Source organism: Chrysemys picta, chromosome 9 (assembly GCF_011386835.1).
Source record: "Chrysemys picta bellii isolate R12L10 chromosome 9, ASM1138683v2, whole genome shotgun sequence".
Classification (NCBI taxonomy): Eukaryota; Metazoa; Chordata; order Testudines; family Emydidae; genus Chrysemys; species Chrysemys picta.
In genome coordinates this window covers 49,465,382-49,490,125 of record NC_088799.1, presented here as the reverse complement: position 1 = coordinate 49,490,125, position 24,744 = coordinate 49,465,382, and the positions used below count along the sequence as shown (strand labels likewise).

The 24,744-nt window shown below is 42.9% G+C and overlaps 1 protein-coding gene across 4 annotated transcripts in view; it reads right to left on the bottom strand.

The window, feature by feature from the left end:
* The window catches only part of VPS8 (VPS8 subunit of CORVET complex), a 252,389-nt gene that overhangs the window by 99,264 nt on the left and 128,381 nt on the right, over positions 1 to 24,744 (bottom strand). For all 4 annotated transcript variants that reach the window (XM_065556171.1, XM_042853465.2, XM_005308658.4 and 1 more), the window contains exons 28-34: positions 15,034 to 15,153; positions 13,617 to 13,673; positions 12,373 to 12,455; positions 7,039 to 7,123; positions 4,574 to 4,672; positions 2,710 to 2,799; positions 622 to 668 (exon numbers count right to left, since the gene is read on the bottom strand). In XM_065556171.1, the coding sequence (XP_065412243.1) occupies positions 622 to 668; positions 2,710 to 2,799; positions 4,574 to 4,672; positions 7,039 to 7,123; positions 12,373 to 12,455; positions 13,617 to 13,673; positions 15,034 to 15,153 (581 nt within the window). The remainder of the gene's footprint in view (positions 1 to 621; positions 669 to 2,709; positions 2,800 to 4,573; positions 4,673 to 7,038; positions 7,124 to 12,372; positions 12,456 to 13,616; positions 13,674 to 15,033; positions 15,154 to 24,744) is intronic.

The window sequence follows — 24,744 nt, the reverse complement described above, 5'->3', positions numbered from 1 at the left end:
AGTTTAATGCAGGGAGAGACTCATACCACAGACATCTCAACTGATAGTCATTCCCTGACTGGCCCTACCTCTTTAAGAAGCCACACTCAGGCCTTTCTGGGATAGGCTCACCAGCATGAGGTTAGCGTATAGCAATCCCAATGTAAAAACCCAGTCATAGTGAGCAGAGGTACCTTTTATCTATCAAGTGTATCTATCTTGATTGGCCCAGTCACTCGCAGTCTCCTGTAGTATGCAGAGACTTTAGCTCCTATCTCAAAGAGAATAACTTTGTCTTCAGAAGAGAGCTTTTTATAGCAACAGCTACAGCTGAGCTCAGCTAATCAATTTCTTGCTTCTCTTTGGATCTGTATTAGCTCCTTCTCTGCCTTCATAATGCAAGGGTCTGCAATTTTTTGTGTAATGTGAAAACAAACAAACAAACAAAAACAAACCCTACAGAATCTTAAAGACCTGGGATGGAAAAGCCTTGTTAACTCATGTCAAAGCGGGATTATACCCTAATGTTTTATGGTCATGTGTAAATGTATGCATTTATACATGTGTTCACAGCCGTGTATTTTAACTAAAAAGTTATGATTTTGAGCAGTAAGTGATAAACTATCCAATTTACTTACATACCTTGGGTCAAGAAGACTTCTCAAAAACTGGAAAAGCAAGAATTGGTCCTGAATAGTAGGAAAAACAAAAAAATTAATATTTTAACATAATAATCTGGTTCAGAGTTGTCTGAAGTTATACCCATTGAAAGAAATACTATTCATTCTTATGGGACTGATGCTCATGAACAGTCTGGCCAGAGCCTCTGCCTTGAGCAAATCTCCTAAACCAGTTTCACTTGGTATAATTCCTCCTAGCCTAGCGGTTGTTTTTTGGATTGTAAAAGGACTACATGATTGTTATGAACAAGTGCTACCCATCCAGTCTTTGAAACCCTGCAGCTGTGCTGTCAAGTGAAGCAATCCGAGGTTCATAGATAGATACATTTTTAAGGCCAAAAGAGATTATGATCTAGTTCAATAGTTCTCAAACTTTTGTACTGGTGACCCCTTTCACACAGCAAGCCTCTGAGTGTGACCCCTCCTTATACATTAAAAACACTTTTATATATTTAACCCCATTATAAATGCTGGATGCAAAGCGGGGTTTGGGAAGGAGGCGGACAGCTCGCGACCCCCCCATGTAATAACCTTGTGACCTCGAGGGGTTCCGACCCCCAGTTTGAGAACCCCTGTTCTAGTCTGACCTTCACAGGCTACAGAATTTTACCCAGTGATTCCTACATCTAGAACCGTAACTTGTGGCTGAACTAGAGCATCCTTGGAAAGTCATTCATCTTTAGTTAACAACTCACGATGGAGAATTTACCACGTCTCTTGGCAATCTGTTCAAATGGTTAACTGCCTTTACTGTAAAAAAATTTCTATCTTATTTCCGTTTTGAATTTGTCTAGCTTCAACTTCCCCCTCTTTGGATTGCACTATGCCTTTGTCTGCTAGATTAAAGAGCTCTCCATTGTTAGATATCTTTTTCCTGGGTAGGTAATTACAGACCCGTCAATTCTGAACCTTCTCTTAGATAAGAGAAATAGATTGGACTCCTTAAGTTTTTTACCATAAGACTGTTTTCCAGACTTTTAATCACTCTTGCAGCTCTCAATTTTTAGCATCTTTTTAGAAACCAAGACACCAGTTTTGAACATAGCATTTCAGCAGTGGTCTTACCAAGGAGTGGATAAACCTTGCTGCCACACTACTGTGACAACAACTCTGGACTCTGGGAGGATCTCTGGACAGAATAAGCAGCTCTAAGAAACAGGCTTGTAACCCACACATTTTAAGGGCCTCATGCAGAAGCAAATGCTGCGTGGAGTGTCAATCCTTTGAGCCCTTTTAGGAAGTTTTATAGACAACACAGTCTCCAACAGTGTTCTTCCCTTTATCATAGTCATCAAAAATGGGGAGCACCTCTTAAGTGCAGGTTATTTGCTGGATCTACGAGAATTGGCAAAGCTTGAGGTACCAAACAACCAAAAGCTGTTGAAACCATCTAATAAACTTATAAAAAACCAGGACAATCTAACCAAGAGCAGAACTATTTATAATATTATAACTATCACAACAAACATGAAGATTGGTTCTGTATCTCTCCAGCACCAGGACAGATAAGAACAGATGATCTATACAAAACTGGCTGAGGGCATGTTTGAATGGATCCTGGCAGGCACTACGTTTGGGGCAGCTAGGAAAGCAGCTCTTTTAAACCTTGTTTAGGGACTCAGAGTGCTTCAATGGAATGTATTGATGCCAAGCACAGAAGGGTGTAGCAGCTTCTTACTAGTGGAAATAGTCTGACTCCTTTGCTGTATATTTGTATGTAGGAGAGCACCAAGGGTTCCATTTGTAGGGATTTAGAAGTGTTTGGAAGGGATATATACCTTTCTGATTCAGGCTACACAACCGACCTCAGGCAGGGGGTTGGATGGAAACTCTCACAGCAACAAGTTATTTCATAAATGCGCAATTCAGGGGTTTCTACACTTTTCTCTGTTGCAGCTGGTTCTGGCCACTGTTAGAGACTGGACTAGATGGACCTCTAGTCTGATCCGCTCTGAAAATCCCTATGAATATGGCCAAAGCCAATGCTGAGAAATACCAGATTCAATTATAAAAACACAGTTCAATCCAAAATGTGTTTGCAAGTTTTTACCTGAAGATTTTTAATGATACCCTCAATCTGGTCATTGAAGTGAGTTGCTATCAGGTCTGCTGCTTTATTCGGGCTCAGTAACAGCAGCTCCTGGAGACAGAGGGAGAAAAATACACTACCTTTAGTCTTACAAACTATAGGATCATGCACTAATGCTGATCCCACTCATACTGTAATATACCTACAAATCTGCATGACCATATCTAGAAGTGTAGTAACAGTGAATACCATTGGGTGAAGAATGCTTTTGAAGCAACAATTAAAAAAAGATTAAGAGGTATAGAACAGGCAGAGACAGAGCACAAAAATCCTCATACTGGTGAGGCATGTGCCTCAATCCTGAGCTGCAGGTGTTATCTCACCAGCTCTTTTTGCCTGCGTTCCATCCCTGTCGCTCTGACAAGACTTCCAGTTAGTGCCAGATGTGCAGGTGTTTTGGTGATGTGGCTCCAGTTGTGCAGGAAGTGGACTAAGACCATCAGCTAATTTCACAGGCCATTCATTGGCAAACAAACAGTAATAACTTCAGATCAATACAGGCCTCTGTTGGACTGAAACCAGTGACAAAAAGGCTCTATATCATATCTGACAGCATTAGAGAACCTAAAACGGAAACGTTTTTCACCAGGGAAATATCACTACAACAAAAACAGGATGGCAGGTGATGGGAAAAAGATAAATTCACAAAGAAAATTGTAATTCATTCTGTTCTGATCAGAAGCACTTTTCCCTCAATTCCATACTGTCCTCATAAATCATACAAAGATTAATTTTTCACTCATACACTTACGTTGGTAAAAGTAAGTTATTCACATATAAATATGGCACCAAGGGAACCTGAAAAGTATTGAAAGAATGTGATACAGCACTATTCAGGGACTAGCACAATAGATAAATTATAGTGGGCCACTACTAAAGCAATATAAAACGTGTTTCTAGCAAAGCCTACCTTACAACTACTCAGAACTTTGGCATAAATATTCTTTTCAGACGAGGAATGGACAACTTGACTAAGTCAGAGTGATTTCTTTTGCCAAGCTTCACATAAAATGAATCATATTTACAGTTACCCAAAGTTAAACAATTAGAAGCTTTGAGTTTAAGTTTAAATAACTGAAAATGATCATTTTCAAATGAAATTCGGTACATCATTAATCCTCATGGAAGATAATTGCTTAGCTTACTTTGGAGAGATAACAATTGTGAAAAATAATGTACCAAGAATGAACAGCGTTTCAGCTCTATAATCACATTGTCATTGAAATATAGTTTTAATGATGAAAGTTAACTTGAAAACAAGTTATTTACCAGCAACTTGGCCTCCAATGAATAAAATAATATTCACCATTTCGGTGTTATACAAATAGCTGAGAATTTTTGTCTCAAACTTTTTTGTTTTTTTATTTTAAATTGTGTTTATACTGAACTTTGAAAAAGGGGAAGGAGAGTTGTTTATTGGTTAGAGCAGGGGATTGGGAAACAGGATGTGTATGTGGTATTCCTGACTTTGCCACTGATGTGCTATGTGATTTTAACTTAACCTCTCTTTGACTCAGTTTGCCTCTGTAAAATAAGGATGTTATCTTCTTTACAAGACACCAACCTATCGTGCATTGTCGAGTGCTTAGATGGAAGGCACAGTAAACATGCACACTGAAAATACACATACACACACGACAAAACGTATGGCAGCTATCAACTCCCCCTTTGGAGTGCTTCAGGAAACTCCTCTTCTACAAACCCTACCAAAACCAGCTATGTCATCCTCAAAGGCAATACTCTCCTGCCTACAAAGAAGCACAAGGTGGATAAGGGAGAAACTGGTTTAAGTTCAGAAAAACGAGCAATTCAGTCTATGCTGTACCTCAATGTGTTTCATAGCCTTCTGCCATACTGACTGCTTCTCCTCGGCACTGTACCCAGGAATGGATAGGATATTGTGGATGTAGTTGAACACTTCTTCCTGAAAGGCATAAAAGTAAGAAGGTATAGTATGTTCTGTCCCAGCAATCTGAAAATTCATCTGGGAAGTGCATCAGTGACAGCTTGCAAACTCACTTATTTGGACACAGTCATTTTCAGACTAACCACTAAATTGTATTTGCAACATGGACAATTGGTTATTTAAGGATTTCTTTGGTTGTTAGAGGTGAAGATAAACTGCTAGGGAGGTTTTACATAATAGCTCCGCTCACAGAATTAAAACACACAGTCACAGAAGGAGTGCACTTCAGAAGCAGTACTAGAGCTAGCCCACCTTGGGAAGCGCCACTTCCAATGACTGAATAGTTGGACAACCTCAGCTACTGGTAACAGTTATGGTTTGACCTTAAGTAGTTCCTAAGGGAGCAAAGGGAAAGTATGAGGAGGAGTAGAATTGTATGTGAAAAGAAGTGGCTGAGATGGTTGACAAAGAGCAGCTTTGCTCTGATAACTGAGGAGATCCAAGTAGTCATCTTTTTCCCTTCGGGGGAGGATGGACTGTGACCCCTTGCCAAGAGAACAGATGAGAGGAGGGTGGAGCGTATTCCTTCAGAGTGAAGGTCATTGCTCCCGCCTTCCCACTGTATTACTTGCTAGCGCTCACATTCTCTCCAAGATTCTCCTGTGTCATCCTCAGCAGCATACCAATTCTCCTTTATCCTCCCCACTTCCATCTATCACTCTATCTAGTCCTCTGTTTCTTCTCCCTGTCTCTATTACCTACTTTTCTTTTCACTTCTATATGGGAGAAGGAGAAAAGTAGATTTCAGCCTGCAAGTCTGTAAGAGGTTCGCAATATCAGATCTAATATTCCAAAAAGAGATAAGCTGCAAGACTCTTCTACTGAGTCATGCTGCTGTAAGGTGTGAAAATTGGGCAGAAAAATGCAGAGTAATTTTCATTGACCTAATGGAAGATCACTTAATTGCAGCCAAAAAATAAGAGGGGTTTGAAGCCTCTCTCTCTCAGGAGAGGGAATCGTAGGCAGGGACAGAGGTGAACTGCTGGGAGAAACACTGGGACCATGCCAAACTTAGGAGCAAGCCTAAGCTCAGATGTATGTTATCTTGTGGTTTAAGTTAACAAAGACGAATCCCAGGAAGGAGGTGACTTTTGAACACTAACCTAAGCCTCAACTACACTAGAGAAATCAATTGTAACACTGACTGGGAGGGGGAAAAAATCTAGATGAGAATTGAGAGTTTAAGGACATTTTACTAAATGTCAATAAAAACAAATCCCATATTTAACAATGCTGCATCAGTTTAAAAAAATCCTGGTTTAGTGAAGTGAAAGCAACAATAAAAAATAAAAAAAGATAATCTATAACACATGGAAAAAATAGGAAATTGATAACAATGAATATAAATCAGAAGTTAAACAGACATTACAGGAAGGCAGGTTAAATGATCATAATGGCCTCTTCTGGCCATAGAATCTATGAAAGTATCAGAAGAAAAATCTATGGCCAGCTAAATTAAGGATAATAAAAAGATTTAAAAAAATATATTAAGAACAAAAGGAACTGTAATAATGGTTTATAACTAAATGAAGAGGGTATATTATCAATAATGATACAGACAAGTATCAGAGGGGTAGCCGTGTTAGTCTGAATCTGTAAAAAGCAACAGAGGGTCCTGTAGCACCTTTGAGACTAACAGAAGTATTGGGAGCATAAGCTTTCGTGGGCAAGAACCTCACTTGCATCTGAAGAATGCTCCCAATACTTATGCTCCCAATACTTCTGTTAGTCTCAAAGGTGCCACAGGACCCTCTGTTGCTTGATACAGACAAGGCAGAAGCATTCAATAAATATTTCTGTTCTCTATTTGGAAATAAGCTGGATGACGTATTCATATAATAGAATGATTAAATACTTTCTATTCCAACTATAACCACAAGGAGGATGTTAAACAGCATCTACTAAAGTTAAAAAAAAATTAGGGTCAGCAGGACTGGATAATTTGCACTCAAGAGTTTTAAAAGAGTTGGTTGAGAAGCAATTTGACCCACTGGTGTTAGAAAGCTAATGACAGCCACCTCACCTGGACTTGTGTAAAAGAGCCCTACTATGGATGCAAGAGCAAACCTTACAGTTATTCAGGATGGGTATTGCGGACACACTGAAAATCAGCATAAAACAATTAACTGCTACATACAAAGGTCATTGAACACTCTAGTGTAGACCAGGACTCAGCATGTGCCCAGGGTTGACGGAAAAGGAAGGGGTTCTAACCGTACAAGGTCGATGACAGGAACTGTTTTACCTGCCGAGGGGAATCGGGGAAAGAGGAGCTACTCTCTTCTTGGCTGAGGAAAAGTTTAGAGCACTACATATTTACCTACCTTTCTCACTGGATCACGTAAGTAACAATCAATGATTTTGTCATAGAGATGCTCCTGTTCATACATAAACTCACAAATTTGGTAGCTGAAATAAAGAAAGTTTGCCATGTTAGAAAGACTCTGCTCTTCGACACCAGATAAGAAATGGAGTATAGAATGTCCATCTCATTCTCAGCTCTGAGGCACCAGAAAACAATTACACAGCCCAGACGTGAGGGAATAAATATGTAATTTACAAATAATAATAGCATTATTAATGAAGTTTCCTGTCTAAATACTCCTGGAGGAATATTTCCCTGCTGCCCTTGTGAGTGGAAGAGACGCTGCCCCTAGAAACCTGCTTATTACACTGGTCTACAATTTTTGAGAAGTCGTCTGCTTCAGAGATAAAATGTGCTATTTATTATGTATTTTGATGTGCTGAATTCAAATATGACAATTAAAACAACTGATTGGCTACTGTTTCTAAGATATTTTAGTTTTTACATTTTATGTCTATGTATATTGTGTAGATAGTAGAGTTTTAATCATAAATTGTAAACCTAGGTCTTTTCATGTGTTTATGGTTGCTTTACATGATATTTCACCTGTCCTGTTTATGTAACACTTTAAAAATCAGCAAAAGGGTTATATAAATAAAATGTATTAAGAAATAAAAGGCAAAAAACTATTATGTACATAGTTTAGTCCTATTCAGTGTCTACTCGGCGCTTCTTGACTTGCCTCTTGTATTCATTAAATGGAGCATCTCTTGTCACTGTCCAGCAATAGTCTGCAAGCATTGATGGGCTCCATTTGCCCTGATAGCGTTTCTCCATTGTTGCTATGTCCTGGTGAAATCGCTCGCTGTGCTCGTCGCTCACTGCTCCGCAGTTCGGTGGAAAAAATTCTAGATGAGAGTGCAAAAAAAATGTATCTTTAGTGACATGTTGCAACCAAGGCTTTGTATGCCTTGAGGAGGTTTTCCACCAACAACCTGTAGTTGCCTTGTTGTTTCTGAGAAAATTTATTGCCACTAACTGGAAGGCTTTCCATGCCATCTTTTCCTTGCCACGCAGTGCATGGTCAAATGCATCATCTCGAAGAAGTTCACTAATCTGAGGACCAACAAAGACACCTTCCTTTATCTTAGCTTCACTTAACCTTGGAAATTTTCCACGGAGGTACTTGAAAGCTGCTTGTGTTTTGTCAATGGCCTTGACAAAGTTCTTCATCAGACCCAGCTTGATGTGTAAGGGTGGTAACAAAATCTTCCTTGATTCAACAAGTGGCGGATGCTGAACACTTTTCCTCCCAGGCTCCAATGACTGTCGGAGTGGCCAATCTTTCTTGATGTAGTGGGAATCTCTTGCACGACTATCCTATTCGCAGAGAAAACAGCAGTACTTTGTGTATCCAGTCTGCAGACCAAGCAAGAGAGCAACAACCTTCAAATCGCCACAAAGCTGCCACTGATGTTGGTCATAGTTTATGCACCTCAAAAGTTGTTTCATGTTGTCATAGGTTTCCTTCATATGGACTGCATGACCAACTGGAATTGATGGCAAAACATTGCCATTATGCAGTAAAACAGCTTTAAAACTCGTCTTCGATGAATCAATGAACAGTCTCCACTCATCTGGATCGTGAACCATCTTGAGGGCTGCCATCACACCATCGATGTTGTTGCAGGCTACAAGATCACCTTCCATAAAGAAGAATGGGACAAGATCCTTTTGACGGTCACGGAACATGGAAATCCTAACATCACCTGCCAGGAGATTCCACTGCTCTAGTCTGGAGCCCAACAGCTCTGCCTTACTCTTGGGTAGTTCCAAATCCCTGACAAGGTCATTCAGTTCACCTTGTGTTATGAGGTGTTGTTCAGAGGAGGAGGATGGGAGGATGGGTCCAGTGACATTGATGGTTCAGGACCAGAAGTTTCATCCTCTTCCTCGTCTGACTCAAGTGAGAATGATTCTGGTGCATCAGGAACCGGCAGTCCTCCTCCGTGGGGTACTGGGCGTATAGCTGATGGAATGTTTGGATAATGCACAGTCCACTTTTTCTTCTTTGACACACCTTTCCTAACTGGAGGCACCATGCAGAAGTAACAATTGCTGGTATGATCTGTTGGCTCTCTCCAAATCATTGGCACTGCAAAAGGCATAGTTTTCCTTTTCCTGTTCAACCACTGGCGAAGATTTGTTGCACAAGTGTTGCAGCATATGTGTGGGGCCCACCTCTTGTCCTGATCTCCAATTTTGCAGCCAAAATAAAGGTGATAGGCTTTCTTATCTAATCATAGTGCTTATACTGCACTTTTGTGATGCCAAAGTCACTTCACCACAAACATAGCAGAAGTTATCTGCACTGTTCACACAAGTACGAGACATCTCTGCTCACTTTGGCTAAACAGAAATGTGTCCCTTTGCAAAATCAAACACTGACAAATAAGAGCACGACACTATGATTTCTAGAGCTGATATAGGCCAATTTGTTCAGCAAAGTGATGTAAGCTTCATTATCATTGCATCATCCATGACTTCTAGGAATAACATGATGCAATTCATATCATGTATGACGCAATACCAGCTTCAGATTGCATCATTCATTGTTTTGCCTAAAAAGCAAGTACAGTCCAAACCTAGTCATAGATTTATTCATAGATCCAGTCAAAGATGTATTTTAGTAATTTCTGGTTTAAATTGAGATCCCTTCCCTTTATAACTCACTTATCCTCCGCCATTCCCAAGTCAAGGGTCGTATATACTGATCCAATAGCATATCTTGAAAACTAGAGCCAATCAACAATTTTAAGCATCATTTTCGTGACCCAGAATTAGTAAAGTTTAACTACATTTATTTCAGAAGCATTTTGGCTGTAGAGCAGTGTCTCCAATCATTTGTGATGGAACTGAATAGTTATCTTGGGCTGTTGGTTAGAAACCAAGACAGAAAGAACTAAGGATGCAGGGAAAACAGCTATATTACAGGGATGATCAGCTGTATTCTGTTTCTGCTCTGCTACTTCAGACTGGTTTGACACCCCTCAAGTAAACTAATTATAGCAATCTGAGTTTTTCCCCCTCAAAAAGTTTCTTATTGGTCAGAGAATAAAGAATTCTTTCAGGACTGTCTTCTGCCATTTTTCACAGATAGATTTTAAGTCCAGAAGAGACTACGTATTATGAACATTTAATCTGACCTCCATGAGAGTCAGAGACTCTCACCCAATAATTCCTGCACCTTCTAGCTGAGCTAGTGCAGATCTTTTAGGAAGAGAAGTCCAATCTTGATTAAAAACTGTAAGTAATGGAGAATCCACCTCATCATTCCTGGGTAAGTTGTTCCAATGGTTAAGTACTAACACTGTTGAGAGCCCCAGGTTTTTCACAAATCAGACCACAAAACAAAAACACAACATAAAACAAAATACAATGAAAAACTCTCAGCACAGCAGTAGCTCCTGCCCCATGGGCTGGGCCTCAGCTTCCCACTCCAGGCGCTGCAACCTGCTGCACAGGGTCACAATATTACTCATGTTTGGACTGGCTGCCCCTCCATCATCATGACAGAGGGGCAGCCATTCCAAACCTGAGCGGCACTGCAACCCTGTGCATCAGGTCGCAATGTCCGATGCGGGAAGCCAGGTCTACCTCTGCAGGATGAGTACTAGGCAGGCTCACTCAGCAAACTCCCGCCTGGGGACAGGACCCAGCACCCCCATGTGGACAAAATGGATAAAATTGAACACAAAATTCCTGAAAAAATAAAATGAAAAAACTATAAAAAACAACAAAATGTCACAGGGTTCTAAGAATTTGCATCATATTTCTAGTCTGAATTTGTGTAGCTTCAGCTTAAAAACTATTTTTCACCAAAAGCACTCCCAAACAATGACACACCTGTTTACAGAGCTGAAAAATGTAATTTTGGGGAACCAGCTCTATAAATAACAACATAGATCCCAAGAATGAGTGGAGCCTGTCAGTCTTCTCCAACTCTCATTCATTCCCTCCCCATTTGGCTCGTGATAAGCTCCACCGAATGAGGCACTGCCATGCTTCAGTTGGTCCTTCCCGTCACAAGACTATGGTCCAACCTTCGTCCTGCCTGCCTCCCTACAACATGAAAGTCTTAGTGTAGGATAAATGGGCAACCCCGTTATGGGTAGCAAAGGAGCGTGCTGGTTTTTATTTCCAAAATACGGCCAACTCTAGGCTAAACATGTTGCCTGAGGAATGCATGGTGGAGTGTGGCATATGAAGTGCTGCTACTGTTGGCCAGCTTTCATATCTAACAATGAGTTTTGTTTCCAAAGCCAGGAAGAAATTACATAAAAACAGTGTCCAAACTGAAACAAGCATGGTCTGTGTGCCAGGCTTCAAACCTGCTGATAGACTCCAACCAATATGCCTTCACAGCGGGCTATGATAGAGGAACTGCACTGGTACAGCTTCCTGACTGATCTCTTCCAGGCAAGGGAAGATGATCAGGAATCCATGTTAATTCCCAGAGCTATGAACTGTTTCACAATGCTACTAACCACATGGTGTCGCTGATGCATTTTGCAGGCCTTATCAGGGACTGACAACATTGCTTGAGTGACCTGTTCTGGGTGCTACTGAAAGGCATAACTGAGCACTTGCTTGTCTTCATTAGACTCATGCCACCCAACTTTATATTCCAGTGCTTCTGTCCTTCCTAGTATGGGAGAAAAGAACTCACCATGTCTGAAGTTGCGGCTTGGATGGCTATTTGTTGGCTGAACCCAAGCAAGACTGAGAATACTTTCAGGAGGCGTAAAGTTGCCAAAGGAGATGGCGGAAATTCTCAGCACCTCTGAAAGATGGGTTTATGTCTGCTGTTGGATTTTAGGGTTGGCAACCCAAGGACTGATCTGAATCTCCAGATACTTCTAAATGCCTTTAGGATGTGGACCCGCCCCCCCTCCATAGTCACCCATCATTACATGATAGTCATTACAATATGTCCTACAGAGACCAGGTGAAACTTGACTATTTTACTTTCCATGATAGAATTAAATTCAAAGCTAGTCAAGTTTCACATGATTTTGGGTTCCATTCTGGAAGGTTCACACAGCTCTGCAGACAGTACTACTAAGAACGTTAAATACAAATGGATTGCGAGAGTTTAGATACGAACTGACAATAAGGAAATAAAAGCGAATATGTTTGGAGGAAAGTAATCCAAGAACAGCTGCAGAACAGCAGTGAGATACTTGGAATGACTACATAACTTCAGTGATGATTAGAATGGCTGAGAGGGCTACAGGAGGACTTTTAAAAACCAGGTATTATACACTGTAAAAACAACAACAAAAAAGCTTACAATTCAGCTTTTTCTGCCATAGGGATGAGACGATTCTCTTCAAACTGTACTATCCCTCCAGCTTGCAGTAGTTCTAAAAGGACCTGAAGAGATATTGAATAATTATTATTTGTTTTGTGGTAGTATCTACGGCCTTGGATCAAACAAAGACTGTACCTGTCTGAAAGAGCTCACAACCTAAGAAACTGAATATTACTATTGGATTTTAGTTTACAGGTGTATTTAATTTTGGTTCTCCATCAATTTGAAGGTCACATTTCCCTAGGATTTTCCTGATGGTGCTATTGCTATCAAACACAAAACAAGTGCAGGAAAATGAGTGACCCTCTCTGCCAGTGATACCCTAGCAACAGGGAACAGGAGTTGCGTAGGAAATTCAATGACAGAGAAAACCAAGTAGCCTAGATTTTCCCAATTAATTAACTTAACGCCAGAGAAGGCGATAAGACATGACCCACCAGGGGAGAGGGAGAACTTGCTGCAAGGATGATAAAAGAAAATAATTCAGAGGCTACAAATTAAAACTAATTATTAAACAAAACCAACTGAACTTAGGCCATGTCTAAGTGAGACAGCTGCACTGATTTAACTTCAACTGGCTTTTAAATATTTGCATATTTTGTCCTGGTTTTAAATGGGAACATTTTCATTTTCTACTCCAACTCCATCTCTCCCATAGCATCCGTTATTCTTCTACAGAGATAGGCAGGCTATACATGTCAGGAAAAAGACAACATTTAGGTATATGTAAAGCCTAGTGAGACTGAGGCATAAATAGGAATTGAAGTAAAACACTTGAGCTCAGATATCACAGTGGTAGTAGTGTGGAGGGAATGCACTGTCCCAGTTAAACCTAGACAAATGCCATGTTAACTCCATGTGTGTCACACTTTCTGCAGGAGTCTAGATTACAAGAGTCCTGATGGCCCTGGTTCATTTGGGGACGGGGGAAAGATTTCTCTCTCTCTCTTTAGGGGGCTGTTTCAGATCCCAGGAGATGGGATCTATAGTACCCATCTCCAGGTCCTGTTCTGCCACTGCTCCTGGCTTTGCCCTGCTACTGTCCTCCCTTCCCACCCCCCCAGTGAAAGTTTCCATTTTGGTACATTAGCTCCAATACAGCCTGTGGTCACTCTGTCTTCTGACCAGGTTAATCCTCCTCTAGAGATTGGTAATTCCTAGCACTTCTTTTTTGATCAGTTTGTCTCTTACACATAATGAAATACACCTCTAAAGATTGCTACCTGCTGTCTCTCTGAGTGTCGGGAATCGTCATCAGGGCTGCACAGAAATTCAAGGACCTGGTCAAGGAGAAAGATGACTATTTTCATTATATATTAAAAAAACAACTAGGAGTCTTTGTGGCACCTTAGAGACTAACAAATTTATTTGGGCATAAGTTTTCGTGGGCTAAAACCCACTTCATCAGATGCATGGAGTAAAAAATACAGTAAGCAGTATACATACATACATATATATATATACATACACACATATATATATATATATATATATATATATATATATATATATATATACACACACATACACACACACACACACACACACACACACACAGGAAAAGCTGGGAGTTGCCTAACCAAGTGGGGGGGTCAGTACTAACAAGGCCAATTCAATTAAGGTGGAAGTGGCCTATTCTCAACAGTTGACAAGAAGGGGTGAACATCAAGAGAGGGAAAATTACTTTTGTAGTGCTAACAAGGTCAATGCAATCAAGGTGGAAGTCGGCCATTTCCAACAGTTGACAAGAAGGTGTATCAGCAGAGGGAAAATTACTTTTTGTAGTGACCCATCCACTTTCAGATGTTTCTGCAGTCTTACTCTAAGGCTCTGAGGTCTTTCATGAAATACACTATTATGCATTGGTGTTGCCCCACCAAATTAGGCTATAGACTTGCCTGCTCTAGGGTTTGTGTGAATTGGTATAGCAACACCAATGCAGCTCCATTGGTGCAAACCCAAAGTAAGGTACAGCTTATCCTGGTTTCAGACTGTACAGAAACATGCTGTACATTAAACTATTCCTTATACAAACCCATATACATTATACTTAGTTGATACATTCTTAAATCAGGTAATCTGTTGGGCCCTTTATTCTGGCATCCCACAGTTAGTGGCATGCCTTTACTGTTCTCAGAGAGGGTTGCAGCCAGTGCCAAAAGATTAAACATTTTGATTCTCTCCTTCCCAACACCTGCACTTTCCCCAAACACACAAAATCTACAGGAAACAGATGGAAGTCTGTCTTTCCATGGGAAGGAAAGACTCCAGGGTCTGAGGAAAAATAAAAGATAAACAGACACTATAACATTGTTACTGCACACGGTCTTCACCTCAGGAGACATGTGGAGGGGACAGAAACAGAGGTTTCCCCCATATCTCACACAATTACATAAATCACAGCAGGCTGAGATAAGAACAAGTATTTAAAACTTTAGCACTTTTGTGCTGCCTTCTCCATATTGTTTCTGAAATCACAACCACTGAGCCCCCAGCCAGTATCCCATCCACTATGTGGCAGGTAACAGATCTTCAGTACAGCCTGAACCTACAGTGCAATTTGCAATTTATTTGTGGAACCTGCATGTCAGAAACCTCCATATTTAGCTGAGGTGCCCTCAGTGACAATGGAACATTTACCTGGTCAAAAAGCGTCCTGTTTACAAACAGTGTATTGTTGGGCTTAGCCAGCTGCCGGGCAAGAAAGGTAAAAAGACAGCCAATTTGTGATGGGGTGAAATCAGAATTTTCCACCATAACCTTGTGAGCAGAGAAAAAACAAACAGGATTTATCCATTATGCAATCATCTTTGAAACACACAAAACAAGACGCGACAGCATGACACACTAGAAGCAACACTAGCTGCACCAGAGTGAACTGTGAGGTGTGTGGAGAGCAGCACAGCATCTTACAGGCTTTCAAAGTTGTGGCAACACAACTCTGCTTAGTGATCAAGCCTGCTACTTCCTTACATGCCCATTCAACATAATGTACTTCTGTCTTGGAGATAGGATGACTGTTAGTGAATGAAACTGTTTGGTATTCTTTCCTGCATGGTTTTAAAAAGTAGCTTTGGCTCCCATTTCAGATTAGGTCAGATGTCCCGATGACCCAGTTAGAAAGCAAGTGATAGCAGCATAAGAGAAAGCTAGAAAAAAGGCACAAGGGCCTGGAACAGAGGGAGTACGGGGGAAGCCAGGTGGGGCTGCACTTACATGTAGTTGCTTGGGTATCTATCTATGGCTGGGTAAGGGGATTCTTGAATTAACAGGGAAGGCATACTCAGACATGGTTACCTGAAGAGATGAAATGGATGACAGCCTACACTCACTACTATGGTAGAGGCACCTGACTGAAGGGAGACGGGGTTGTGCTCGTGCTTCAGAGGTTGTGAATTTGCACACATGCTCTGGTACTTTAAGGACTCTGAATGAAGGGGAGTCTGAACAAGCGTGGCTGCCTGGAGCCCTGGAATAAAAAGGGGATATTTGTGCCTAGACTTCACTGTCTGGGGCGGGGACTCCTACAGGAGAATCCGTGGCTATGTTCTGGAAAATGAGTTACTGAATGAACAGGAGGGTCTCATTGCCTGTGTATGTGTACAATGGGGTGCTGTTCCCAAGCGAGAATGCCTGTGAAGCAGCTGCATTAAGAGGAGCATGTTTTTAGCCATGCTCAGTATCTAAGGAGCCCCCAGGCCAAAGATATCCAACTTGAGTACCTAGAGCCTTTAAACTACAGTCCTTCTGTTTAAGGAAACTTAAGGAGAAAAAAAAAATCATTTGATTATGAATTGAGAGACCTATTCTGGGGTGCAATCCAGACCAGTGAGGGGTTGTCTCGCTATCTGCCCGGTAATCCTGGGTGCCTCACAATGCTTTGCGGTTGTAGCTCCCAACCTGGGCTGCTCACAACCAGCTTACCAGCATGCAGGTCACACCCTGAATATGTCTGCATGCATGGCTGCAACCCTGGTCCAGCAGCTGTGATCCCAGCAGCCTGCCAATAACATATCTCACACACTGACTTCCACCAGCCTTGGTTACAACCAGCGAGATGACCCCAACACACTCCAGTCCTGAATTTCCCCCAAATTGTGTGCCCTCAAGTGCCCAGCCCTCTCCTGGACAGGTTCTTTGCTCCTGTAAACAGACAAAACCCACATCACAGCTTATTAATTTAACGGGGGTAAACAAACTCTTCTCTTTAAGCACAGCACTGAGTTAGTTTATAGTAAAATAAAACAAATTTGTTAGCATCACTTAACCTATTGTCCTACTGGTAAGTAAAAGGGAGAAAATTAGACAGGGTTACAAGGAAGTAAAAATGAAACCTGCATCTAAAAGTTTAGAACTTAATCTAGCAAAATACAGGCTTCGCTCAAGACAATCTTTGTGCAATAGTGTGTAGGGTGTGAACATAGGGGTGTTTAGTATCACAGAGTTTCCTGAGCTGTGCTATATGATTGTTAAACTGAGGTGTTTGAATCAGCCTCACCAATACAGGAGGAAGGAGGCGTTACCTCCCTAACTGCCTCCCACTTCTTTCTAGCAGCCCCCGAGCAGCTCCGGTGAGCCAGGAAAATTCTGCACATCTGTTTTGCCTTCCTTGTTGCAGCTGCTCAACAGCTCCCATACTGTCTGTTTGCTGAATCAGAGGAGGGGGAAGCAACACTGATTGCTCCATTGCCAGCTTCTGTGCTGAAATTTGGGAGCCCCAAAGAGAGCACTTAGCATAGGATGGCTCCCCACCCTACGCAGCCACCAAGGGCAGCCCAGCAAAAGGGGAAGAGGAGAAGCTGAGAAACAACAACAAGCCTTAGGGCTAACATATGCCAGTTGGCAATGGTCCTCAAGGGACCATATGCCAGCCAAGGACAGCCAGAGGGCAGCACACAGCACCCTCTGCCCCATCATACCTCTGCACAGGAGGGAAGCATGGGCGCTATGCCAGCTCCGTGCTTACTGGGGATAAGGGGACTTGTTCCCTGTGTGTCACCTGAACAACACTAATGGAGCAGAACAAGGAAGAGAACATGTGTCAAAGTAATGGTTGCGGCCCCCTGACCTTGATTAAATGTATTTGGCTTTCAGGCTGAACACCACTGCCCTATATTAAAGGAAGCGTTGCCTGGGCATGTTTGATTGTTTGGGGGAGCTCTGAATGACAAAAAGGAGCCTATGCCTACTCACATCTCTCTCTGGCCCCGAAAGATAACAGCAAGCCACCCTGATGCTCCTGAATAGGGATTCTTGCCCCTGCTTGGGTAGGAAGGCAAAGATGAATAATGGGGCGGTGGGGGGGTGACTATGCCTATGCTTGGGTGTCCGGACTCAACTGTGCTCAAGCTTTGGTGCCTGGGAGAAAACATTGGATGAAGCAGGAGAGCCTATCTTAATGCTAAAATGAGTGAAGAACCCAGGATAAAGGATGAGTCCATAAAGGTCATCTTAACCAGTATAAGGTAGATAGGGGCCAGTAACGATGTTAATCATGGAACAGCACCAAGTTATATTTCAAGGATAAATCAATATCATCTCACTTTTCCTTATGTTTCATTTTCTATAAAAGGATTTGTGGAGGTTACTGTATGAAATAAAATGTTACCTAATAACTAAAATATTTCTCTAGTCAAATAAACTAGATCACTAAAAGGAGCTTTCCTCTTTCACAAATTCACAAGGAATCTGTGCTAGTTGTTTCTCAAGCTGAGGACTCATTATATAAAGCATAAATAAACTTTTGTTTGCTGAACCCGAATTAAGGTTTATGGTCCTAGTATTAATAAATACTTATCAGTATCACCTCCCCATCAGATTTTCCACTCCAATTCTGCCACCTACAGACAGGATGTGATCATGGTCTCTAAAAATGTTATCACTTATGCACTGGCAGCAGATACGTTCACAAGAAAGAGGTCAATCAAAATCCAAACAACGAAAAACACATTTGCTATTGTCTGCCTGTCCACAGCTGGCAGCAACATTGTTCTGAACTCATCAATGAAGCACAGTAGTGACAGCTTGCAAGGCAGTGCAAACATTGGCCTGTGCCCACTAAAGCACAGAAGCAGCCCTCTGTAGTTAGCTGGAAGGGAGGATTTAAAGAAAGTTTTTACTCCCAGCCCTCCCCCCATATCCTTTCAAAGAAGCTTGGGCAGAAATTCACAATTTTGCTGAGGCACTGGCGTGGTTCAAAAAGGTTATTTTTTAAATATCAAGAGAGTACTTTTCTCATTGTCTTCATTCTCAAATAGATGAGCCTTTTTTGCTGTCACTAGAATACATACAAAATATGTGGAGGTGATAGCCATGTGCTAAAAACATTTATCACATACCTTTGGCTTCATTGTGTATCCACTCATTCATCTTCAGAGATTCTAGTCTGCATCCCAACCCCCTGAGCAATCTCAAACAGCCAGCATTTACAACCCCCACAATAGCAGGTTCTGGATCATGTTTAGAGAGCTCACACTCTTGTGGCAGGAGTAGGGGGGAGGGAGGGGAGGAGAAAGAGCTGGAGAAGGAATGGCCACCACATATGCTCTCTTGATTTTTTCTTTTGCTGATGTGTGATTGCATTAGGAAGATTTTTTTGAAGGGAACCATATAAATGAGGCATCGGATTTATTACAGTTCTCACCCCCTTTGGAAGCCAATGACAGTGGGGGAGTACTAAGGAACCTGCTCCTCGCGGGGTGGGGGAGGGGGAAGGGGAAGGAGAGGAGAGGAGGGGAAAGAGGTACTTGGAATGCTGGTCCTGCTTGCTAAAAGGGTATGTCTTTTGAAAGTAGCTGTGATAACCAAGACCACCATCCCCTTTATCTGTACTTAGGGGAACATTTTCAATTCTCTAGCGAAATCTGGCAGTTCTTCAGACAGTTAAAACCTGCGTGTGAAGAAATTTGCGACTTATCACCCAAAGACTCATGAAGAAGTCAGTTGATTCTTGATTGAGTCCTTGTGTCTGAGTTAGGGCAATAGGCAATTCCCTCACACTGCGGGAGGTCCTAGACACCCGTGTGTGCTGTGGGTTCTATATACTCAGTGCTGGATTAAGTTGCTTTTTGAATGGAAGAATGACAGAGTGCCAGAGTCACAGAGATGGAACAGAATAAGTTGAACTTGCAAGTCTTGTAGTTGCTTGTTGAGGGGGCTCTGGCTATTCCTGTTCTGCCAGGCAAGCGAGGTGGCACTATAGGCTGCGCCACGTGCGAGGAAGGGATTCTCCCCCTGCATATTTTCTCTCAAATTCAATCAAGTTACAGGAAAGGAGATCTGTTGTTATATGAAGTATTCTGAGAGTCTCCTAAAGCTGCTGTTCTCCAGTAAGCCTAAGGAGCTTAACCCATACAGTCCTGTGGAGGCAGAGAAATCCAACATGACCCTGGAGGCAGGCCTGAGGCACCGTCACTATGACTGACCTTCAAAACTTTACCTCCGCTTGTCTCATGACACATGGCAAAGCCTTTTAGTGAAGATTAGTGGATGTGACTCAGGCTTGAGAGTCAACAGTTCTAATCCTTTCATTTCAATGAACCATTTGATTAGTGAAAGAACTAATTTAAGATCAAAGGATTTAAAAGCTGTGGAAACACTGGAACCTTTGGATATTGGCCACTACTCTCCTAATTTGCCTTTCCTTCTCTCCCTGGATGAGCAGCTATTTACCTTCTCACAATACCTGCCAACAGCACAAAAGCAGCTGCCATCCTGAGTGACTGGCACAGCAACAGCTAACATGCTGCCTAGCCACTTGCCTCACAGGGGGTCTCTTCGTGACACTGTTCCTGCTCCATTGCATTTTCTTTTGCTCCAGTTCCAGTCCCTCCCACCCACTGTTCCTCTCCTCCCCAAACACGGACATGGCTCTAGCTCTCAAATTATTTACATGATTTATATGAAATGGCTCATCTCCTTCACTACTGTTTTTCACTAGCAAGGCAGATTTCCATCCAAAACATGTTAACGATGCTAATGTTTACAACAGCAGATGTACCCAGAGTACCTCAATCAAATGGTGCCTCAGTTGAGGAACCACTGAAAAAAGAGGTTACACACCTGCAACTGGAGATTCTTAGAGATGTGTGGTCCTTATCTGTATTACCCATATGTCCAGAGCCTGAAAATTTGAAGATAGTGTCCGTTGGTCCACACCTGTGCCCTGGCTCACCTCATGCCTCCATCCAAGGGAATAAAAGGGCAGAGCAGACCGACTGCCTGTCCAATTCCTTCTCTACCGTGAATCAGATAAGATCCAAAGCAGAGAGGGGGGAGGGATAGCTCAGTGGTTTGAGCACTGGCCTGCTAAACCTAGCGTTGTGAGAGTTCAGTCCTTGAGAGGGCCCTTTTAGGGATCTGGGGCAAAAATCTGTCTGAGGATTGGTCCTGCTTTGAGCAGGGGGTTATACTAAATGCCCTCCTGAGGTCCCTTCCAACCCTGATATTCTATTAATCTATTCTATAAGAGAGGAAGGAGGGCGGAAAGTGGAATACAGACAGGGATCACACATCTCAAAGAACTTCCAGTTAAAGGTAAGTTACCTCCGCTGCTTCTTTGGGTGATGGTCCCTATTGTATTCCACTATGGGTGATTGACAAGCAGTACATAAGTAGGAGAGTACGAGGAGATAGATGGTAGGACTGAGCGGAGTACCGCCATCCCAAAGGCAGCATCAGCAGAAAATCCCTGCACCAGGGCAAAATGTCTTGCAAACGTGTGAATGGCACTCCACATGGTTGCTTTACTGATGTCCAGGAAGCGTACCTCCTGAAGAGATGCCATAGCTGTCACCTCTGTTCTGGTTGAATGGAGCTCTTATGCTGTGAGGAGGAAGGTTCAATAGCTGATAGAGTAGAATGCAGCCAGAAATCCATTTGGAGATTCTCTGGGTGGAGAAGGCATGCCCTCTGAGTCTTTCTGCTATAGTCTAATTGGTTTTGTTCTGTGAAGGTAAAAGGCCAAGGCCCGCCGTGCATCAAGGGACCGGAGTCTTTGTTCCTCTGCGAAAGCGTGTGATTTAGGAAAGAGTATAAGTGAATCAATCGGCTAAAGTGAAATTCAGAAACTACTTTAGGGGTGAATTGGTGCGTAGATACAGAGAAACCTTATATCCTTATGGAATATAGTGTACAGAGAACCTGCCATCATCACTCCAAGTTTGCCAACCCTTCTAGCTGAGGCGATGGCTACAAGAAAAGTGACCTTCATGTAAAGGAGAGACATGGAGCAAACGGGAGTCTTGTGAATATTGAAAAAACTAGGTAGTGGTCCCACTGCGGAGTAAGCATCTGAATAGATGGGAATGTTCTTACTAGGGCTTTTCCGGAAACTATTGGTCAATGGATGTGCGAAGACTAAGTGGCCCCGGTAAGGTGGATGGTATGCACTGATTGCCACCTAGTGGACTCACAAGAAGCAGTTGGGCAAACCTGAGGTCTTCAAAGATAGGGTATAGACCAAGACGAGAGGAATAGCTATAGTTTCTGGGAAACTGCCTCTGATGTGTCCAAGAAAAGCGCTTCCATTTTACTAGAAAATATTTTCTAGTCGAGTCCTTTCTACTATCAGAGACAATGTCTCGTATAGCTGTGGAACATGAATGTTTTAAGGATGACCCCCATCCAAATACCAAGCCCTGAGGTGGAATGGACACAGATCGGGTGCCCGATCTGGCCATTTCACTGGGTCAGGAGCTCAGAAAACACTGGGAAGATGATTGGTGGTAAGGGTGACACGCATAGAAGGTTGAGAAACCAGAACTGTCTGGGCCAGTAAGGGATGAACAAGATGACTCATGCTCTATTATGCCAGATTTTGCATAGAACTCGAAGCAGGCGGGGTAGCAGGGGGAAGGCATAATTGAGCTGGTCTGACCAAGAAGAAGCAGAGCACCATCGTGGACGTGGCAACCGACGGCTTCGGTGGAGCAATGTGGGGTGCATTTGCCATTTGCTTGAGAGGCAAGCAGATCCCTAGTTAGGGTCTCCCGTAGAGTGAAAATATTGTGCAGTATCAAGACATGGAGCTCCTGCTCATTGTCAACTGTGCAATGCCTGCTGAGGGAGTCCGCAAGCACATTTTTTGCTTCCCCAGAAGCTAGACTGCTGATAGTATAGCAGCAATCAAATCACCCTAGTTCCACGAACTGACTGCTTCTGCACATGGGGAGGCAGATCTCACACTTCCCTGCTTACTGATGTAGGAGACAGTCGTAATGTTGTCTGACATTATAAGGACATGTTGAGTGTGGATGAACGGAAGCAAGGACTTGCATGCCTTCTGGACTTCTCGCAACTCCAGGATATTGATGTGCATCCTGGACTCTCGTGATGCTGAGGTACATTGTGCTGCACAGCTGTTCATGTGGGCTATCCACCTGAATATGGATGCATCTAATAATGGTCAGGTCCACAGAGGGAAAGAGAAAGTGGATGCACACGCATACCGGATGAGGATTTGTCAACCACAGCAGGGAAGACACTATGCTGGCCAGAACTGTTACCATGAGATTCATGGAATGGCGGTTTGGAGTGTATACTGACTGCAGCCATATTTGAAGGCAACAAAGGTGGAGTCTTGCAAACAGGGTGATGTAGGTGCATGAGGTCATATGACCTAGGAGAGACAGACATGACTCTATCAGTACTCAAAAGTTGTTTGTGATGTGAACTATAATACGGTTCATGGCTTCATTAATGAAGAGAGCTAGTCTATTGGGTCCGGATGCATGGAAGATATCTAAGAGTTTGTGCTGGGAGTTGTGGATCTCTTCAAGAGGAATCTGAAGCTCTCCAGAAACTCTGCAAAGGTGGTCTTGGAACTGTCGGAAGTCACGGGGGGGAGGGGGGATTAAGGGGGAGGAGATGTAGAACTCACCGCTTCATTTGGGGATGAAGATGGCAGTCTTACTGGTTTCAGCTGAACCACCAAATCCGGAGCATGTTCCTCCTCCTCCCAGGGATCCAGAGGCAGATCTGAACTTTCCCTTAGAGAGGAGGCAAGGGGTGACTTCCTTGAAGATTGGGTCAACTCTGTAGGAGGGGTTTCTGGTCCACATGCCCAATATAGCCAGTAGGAGAGATGAGATGAGAGATGTTAGATGAGGCTGAGGCTGATCCCAAACCAGTGCAGGTCTTTTGGGTGGTGGAGGACGCGTAGGGTAGGGAAAGAAAGTTTCATTGGGTGGCTTGGAATCTCCCAATGAGAAGGCTGATCCCAGGTCCCATGGCAGTACCTTTAGTGCCATTGGAGGGGAGATGTATTTTGCGTATGAGAGGAGTGATAAACTCCTTCTAGCGGTCGATTCCCTCAGAGGTGATATTATCTCCCTGGAGATGGAGGGGCCCAATGGAGGAGAGGATTCTGCATCCAGGAAAGTTAAAGTGTCTTGTGGGGCAGCAACGGATTCAGATCTCCTTGGTGTGAGAAGGGTTCTATTTGTTCGAGCCCCTGGAGCCAGCCAGGACAACAGTACCTGGAGCTGACAGCAATCTGACTTCATCGGTGCCAATGGATCCTGGGATTTGGGAGGTGTCAAGGATGACGGTACCGACGGAACATGGTACAGTACTGATGGAGCCCAATGCTTATGGGCTTTCTTGTCATGCCTCTGAGATTTAGGATGTTCCAAGTCATCCAAGGCCTAACTTGCTCAGAGCTGAATCGGACTTCTTTGAAGTAGGTTGTCTCATGCTTATGAGTGTGTGTCCTAACTTCCTGACAAGATTCCACCATTGGGTATATCCTGCACCAGAGTCAGACTTCACAGCAGGAGGCACACTCCTTGTTGAATCAGGCCAGCATACAGGGGGTGTTCCCAGGCCTGGGTCTGGCCTTCTCCATGAGGTATTTGTGGATACTAAGTTCCTGTCCTTCTTGGGTATGGCTGGGGAATGATCATCAGATACTGCACCTTGCTTCAATGGGGGCTTCCCCAAGGCAGTATAGGCAGTGCTGCTGGTCATCGCTGACCGAGAAGGATTGAAGGCAGGAAGTGCAATTTGAAGCCTGGAGTCCTGGAACCTGAATGGAGGTAAGGGGTCTCTCCCAAGAAACTAATGTAAATATTAACAGATCTATAAAACACTAATGAATAGTGCCATGAACAGATGCAAGTTGAAGGATAAAGGAAATATCAGGAAGTGTTTTGCTATGGACTCCAATGGGAAGGACCTCCAATTAATAATTCCTCAGTAACTTATCAGCTGAGGGGCTGGGAAGGATCCACTCATCTTTTGCCAACCCTTGAATCCACCCCAGCAAAGGGTTATTTAATCCTGATGCAGGACAAAAAGGACCTTAGTGTTTCACCTTGGAGGCACCTTTGAAATAATACAGTCTTTCTTGAA